At 35.7% G+C, this 6,042-nt stretch overlaps 1 protein-coding gene across 1 annotated transcript; it reads left to right on the top strand.

Annotated features, from left to right (window-relative positions):
* The first annotated feature begins 1,798 nt into the window (after positions 1-1,798).
* LOC114424115 (probable polyamine transporter At3g13620) lies at positions 1,799-5,133 on the top strand. The gene is made up of 3 exons (XM_028390978.1): positions 1,799-2,204; positions 2,307-2,391; positions 4,390-5,133. Exons 1-3 carry the CDS (start codon positions 1,799-1,801, stop codon positions 5,072-5,074), a joined length of 1,176 nt encoding a protein of 391 aa, XP_028246779.1. The 3' UTR covers positions 5,075-5,133.
* The last annotated feature ends 909 nt before the right edge of the window (positions 5,134-6,042 follow it).

Below are 6,042 nucleotides of genomic sequence, written 5' to 3'. Positions count from 1 at the left end.
AAAACACACAAAGAAAGGAGCCACAAGAAGCACTCAGCTTCTTGAAATTGTGCATACAGATATTTGTGGACCTTTTGATGTTAGTTCTTTTGGAAGGGAAAGATACTTTATCACCTTTATTGATGCTTATTCACGTTATGGTTATGTCTACTTACTGCATGAGAAATCTCAGGCAGTGAATGCTTTGGAAATTTACTTGAATGAAGTAGAAAGACAATTAGACAGAAAGGTGAAAATTATTAGATCTGATAGAGGTGGTGAGTATTACGGAAGATATGATGAAACTGGGCAACACCCAGGTCCATTTGCTAAGCTCCTTCAGAAACGAGGCATTTGTGCCCAATACACAATGTCTGGTACGCCACAACAAAATGGTGTATCAGAAAGGCGTAACAGAACTTTAATGGATATGGTTAGGAGTATGTTAATCAATTCAACCTTGCCCGTATCTTTGTGGATGTATGCTTTGAAAACTGCCATGTATTTGTTAAATAGGGTTCCTAGTAAGGCAGTTCCAAAGACACCTTTTGAACTGTGGACAAATAGGACACCTAGTATGAGGCACCTGCACGTTTGGGGTTGCCAGACATAAATAAGAATTTACAATCCGCAAGAAAGAAAATTGGATGCAAGAACAATCAGTGGATGGTTATCCAGAAAAGGCAAAGGGGTATATGTTTTATTGTCCTAATCATAGTATGAGAATTGTCGAAACTGGAAATGCAAGGTTCATTGAAAACGGTGAAATTAGTGGGAGTACAGTTCCATGAGAAGTGGAAATTAAAGAAGTTAGAGTGCAAGTCCCTTTAGCTTTTGCCTCTAGCAGTAAGGTGATTACTACTTCAGTTATTGCTACAAACAGTAATGAAGAAGTACAACACATTGATGAGCCCATGATACATAATGAACCCATTGTGGAAGAACCACAGGAAGTAGCATTAAGGAAGTCTCAAAGAGAAAGAAGACCAGCTATTTCGAATGATTATGTGGTATACTTACATGAAACAGAAACAAACTTAAGCATTCAAGCTGTAAGTTGTGATAATTCTTAGAAGTGGTTAAATGCCATGAAAGAAGAGATAGATTCCATGGAACATAATGGTGTTTGGGACCTTGTAGAATTACCAAAGGGTTGTAAGAGAGTTGGTTGTAAGTGGGTCTTCAAGACTAAACGTGACTCTCATGGCAACCTTGAACGTTACAAGGCTAGATTTGTTGCTAAGAGATTTACTCAGAAAAATGGCATTGATCATAAAGAGACATTTTCACCAGTCTCACGAAAGGATTCTTTCAGGATTATCATGACATTAGTAGCCCATTATGACTTGGAGCTACATCAGAAGGATGTGAAAACTGCCTTTTTGAATGGAGATTTAGAGGAGGATGTTTATATGGACCAACCAATGGGATTCTCAGTTGAAGGGAAGGAACACATGGTGTGCAAATTAAAGAAATCAATATACGGTCTTAAGCAAGCTTCCTGCCAATGGTATTTGAAATTTAATGATACCATTGTTTCCTTTGGATTTAAGGAAAACACTGTTGATCGGTGTGTATATCTGAAGGTCAGTGGGAGTAAGGTTATGTTTCTAGTCCTGTATGTTGATGATATATGCTTGCAACTAATGATCTTGGTCTTCTTCATGAGACTAAGAAGTTTCTTTCTAGTAACTTTGAAATGAAGGATATGGGTGAGGCAAGCTATGTGATAGGGATAGAAATATTCCGAAATAGATCACAAGGATTGTTAGGCTTGTCTCAAAAAGCATATATCAATAAAGTACTAGAGAGATTTAGGATGGAAAAGTGCTTAGCATCTCCCGTTCCAATTCAGAAAGGAGACAAATTTAGTCTCGCACAATGTCCTAAAAATGATCTGGAACGGAAGCAAATGGAAGCAATTCCGTATGCATCAGTTGTTGGGAGTATTATGTATGCTCAGACCTGCACTCGACCAGATATAAGCTTTGCAACCGGAATGTTGGGAAGATATCAAAGTAATCCAGGAATGGAACATTGGAAAGCTGCAAAGAAAGTTCTGAGATACTTACAGGGAACAAAAGACCGCATGCTTACATATAAGAGGTCTGATCACCTAGAGGTGATTGGATATTCAGACTCAGACTTTGCTGGATGTGTGGATACAAGAAAATCCACTCTTGGCTTTGTATTTCTCTTAGCCGGAGGAGCAATATCATGGAAGAGTGCAAAACAATCAGTTGTTGCTGCATCCACCATGGAAGCTGAATTTGTAGCATGTTTTGAGGCTATAATTCAGGCTAATTGGCTGCGGAACTTTATTTCAGGGCTTGGAATTATCGACAATATTGCTAGGCCGCTGAAAATGTATTGTGATAACTCCGCAGCAGTATTCTTTTCTAAGAACGACAAGTACTCTACGGGTGCTAAGCATATGGAATTGAAGTACTTTGCCGTGAAAGAAGAAGTTCAGAAACAAAAAGTGTCAATAGAACATATTAGCACAAAGCTTATGATAGCTGACCCTTTGACAAAAGGATTACCACCCAAGACATTTATAGAACATGTTGAAAGTATGAGCATTATTGTTACTGATGAGCATTAAGTGTAATTTACCTTATGTAATTTTGCTGACACTCTGAGCTCAATTATGATATGTTTCTGATTACCTGTTCTCTATGTTTGCATGCATGTTTGTGTTAAAGTAATGTTAACAGGTTTTTTCTTGAATGAAGACATTTTGTTGGACCAATTATGTACTCCTAACTAATGGTCATATTAAGGAGAAGACTAATTTGTAGTACATGGAAGGGACTATGTCGATTAGATGATGCACAACCGCCATGACTCGAATTGGTTCCTATTCTTAATCATGAAATTATGATGTACCCAATGTATAGAAGAATTTAGTCAATTTTTAATGCGCATTATGTTAGTTAATCTATTTATTTATTTAGTCCATAATGTTTATTAATGTCACATGAGCCAAGTGGGAGAATGTTAGAATTAACGACTACACATCATTATCTATTATTTTTTATTGATTGTTTGTGAGAATCATAAATTTCAAGATCCTATTGATTTTCTATAATTGATAGTCTAGGAAACCCTTAAGAATTTTTTACAGGAAAGACTACCTACCAAAGACAATTTATTAAAATGGAATGTCATCGTGGAGGAGGACGACTTGATGTGCCCGTTATGTCTCCAACACCGTGTGAGTCCTCAACTCATATCTTCCTATTTTGTGATGTTGCCCCGAGGATCTGGAATTCATGTTATCAATGGCTATCCGCTGAGTTCGCTACTGTGTCTGCGTTCTCTTTAGTTGATCATTTTGGGATACATTCAGATATTGGAAGTTCTAAGTTGAGTGTCATATATGGAAAGCTGTTTGGTGTGTAGTAATCTTTCGTATTTGGAAGGAAAGAAACACATGCATATACAGGGAACATATGACGGATTGGAAGGTCATGCTCCAAGACATTGTTTTTCTGGTGTGATCCTAGCTAAGTTCCCTGCTACCAAGGTTCAATTTTGTGTAGTCGTGTAGTAATATACATGCGTGTTTATTGCGCTGTTAGATGGGGTATTTGATGAGGAATTTTTGTGGGTCATAAGATTATATACCTGTAGTGTTGGGGGTTGATGATCACTGGTTGGTATATAACTAATGAATAGGGGTATGGTGCTGTAACAACTCTCGGGTTATGGTATATTTATATCAATTTTGATGTTAATATACTATAACCTATTGCTGGGTTTGGCAATTGATAGGAACGTTTTGTAATTTGGGTTACTTCTGGTACCACCTTGTTTCAAATTTTCTATCAATTTAAGAATATCAGTTTATTTTAAAACACTTACCACTCTAAAAATAAATTTATCTAAGTATCATTATTTCACCTAAATATTTCATTATTCACAACAACACCATTTTTTTAGTAAAGGTGATTTTTTTACAGGTTTAGTAAAGGTCATTATTCTTATAATATAATAATTGATACAATGAGTAATTATTTAAAGATATATGTTTTACTTTAGATGATGTATAATTTGAAATGAAAAAAGTCTTTTTTTTTTCACAAAATAAACAAGTACTTCGGGACATTTTTTTTTGAGAGGGATGAGGGATGGCAAATTTACTGGGGTTTTTTTTATAAACAATTTATAAGGGGGTCTCATTTATAACAAATTGCAGAGGGGGTTTATTTTTTTATGTAGGTGCTGCCATTGACACTGCGGGAAGCTTGAACCGCCAATGACAATGATGGGTAAGGAAGTACCGTTAGTCATAGTGGCGGGACAGGCTGGAGAGAGAAGGGTGGTGCCGCCATTGCTCATGGCGGGATAGGATGAGTAGGAGAGAGAAGGGTGGTGCTGCCAACTGCATTTGCGGGACACGTTCAGGGTCTCTTACCTGATACCACTTTTCGCTGTCACCGGAGCTGTTTTGGTTGATCAGACTCAATGGGAAAACGGGTTTCACGCGCAGGCTGCGGAGATCATCGCAGGAAAATGGTTGAAAATATGGATTGATTTTGGCGCGGTTTTATCTGCAATTGGGCTTTTCGAGGCCCAATTGAGCAGCAGCGCGTATCAGATCCTGGGCATGGCGGAGATCGGGATATTATCGAAGCTTTTCGGTGTTCGGTCTAAGTGGTTCCACACGCCGTGGTTGGGGATTTTGGTTTCTACCATAATAACGATCGGTGTGTCGTACATGGACTTCACCAACATCATTTCCTCGGCGAATTTCTTGTACAGTTTGGGAATGTTGTTGGAGTTCGCCTCGTTTCTTTGGTTGAGATGGAAATCTCCTTCCATTAAGAGGCCTTACCGTGTTCCATTGAAGCTTCCACTTTTGGTGGTGATGTGTTTGGTGCCCTCTGGGTTTCTGGTTTTGATTATGGTTATTGCTACGAAAACTGTATATTTGGTGAGTGGGGTGATGAGCGTGGCTGGGATTGGGTTTTTCTTGTTCATAAAACTCTGCAAGAGGAAGAAGTGGGTAGGGTTTGAACAAGAGAAAGATGATGGCTTTGAAAGGGATAATGTGTCTTCGCTGTGTATAAGTGTAGTAGTCTTAGATTGAGTCCACTCTCACTCTAGACTATTTTAAGAAATTAAAGTTTCCTGTGTAATTATTTTTAGAGAAAAAGACATGTGCTTGGTCAATTAGAAAATCTCATAGAAGGAAAAAAATTATGAAAAAGTCAATGAATTTTTTAATGATAAATTATTAGTATACTAGTATTTATTTTATAATTTAAAAAGTTAAGAATTATTTATATGTTAAGGTTTGGTTATAATTTAAAAATTATAATTAAAAAATTATTTATATGTTAGTGTAATATAAGAGATAAATTATAATTTATCTTATATTACACTAACATATAAATTATAATTTATCTTAATCATGCTACATAGGATAGACCGTACCAATTAAAAAGCTTTTATAATTCTTCTGCTTTACTCTTTGCTTGCATGTTCCGCCATTAGCACAAGCGGCATCACTTTTTTTTTTCCTGCAATCCCGCTAATACAGTTGGCGGGATGTGTTTTTTTTTTTTCATTTAACTATAGTTGTGTTTCTGTAAAATTATTTGTTAAATAAAATTATTATTTAAAATATAAAATTAGAAAACCTCATACAAGGAAAAAAATTATGAAAAAGTCAATGAATTTTTTAATGACAAATTATTAGTATACTAGTATTTATTTTATAATTTAAAAGTTAAGAATTATTTATATGTTAAGGTTTGGTTATAATTTAAAAATTATAATTAAAAAATTATTTATATGTTAGTGTAATTTAAGATAAATTATAATTTATATGTTAGTGTAATATAAGATAAATTATAATTTAATACATCATGTTTATCAAAGTGAGAGAACACTATTATAAAAAAATTTACATTAGTTAAAAAAAACTGCATATACCTTAATGTGTTTGTGTATGCCAACATTTGTGAGTGCATTGATCATATTTTGAATACCTTTGCAACGTAGGCTGCTATAGGCCCTGCTGTGACCTCGTTAGCTATGATTATGCACCGAAAA

This window comes from Glycine soja, chromosome 8 (assembly GCF_004193775.1).
Source record: "Glycine soja cultivar W05 chromosome 8, ASM419377v2, whole genome shotgun sequence".
Lineage (NCBI taxonomy): Eukaryota > Viridiplantae > Streptophyta > Magnoliopsida > Fabales > Fabaceae > Glycine > Glycine soja.
The sequence above is the reverse complement of the archived record's forward strand: the minus strand, read 5'-3'. Positions and strand labels throughout refer to the sequence as shown.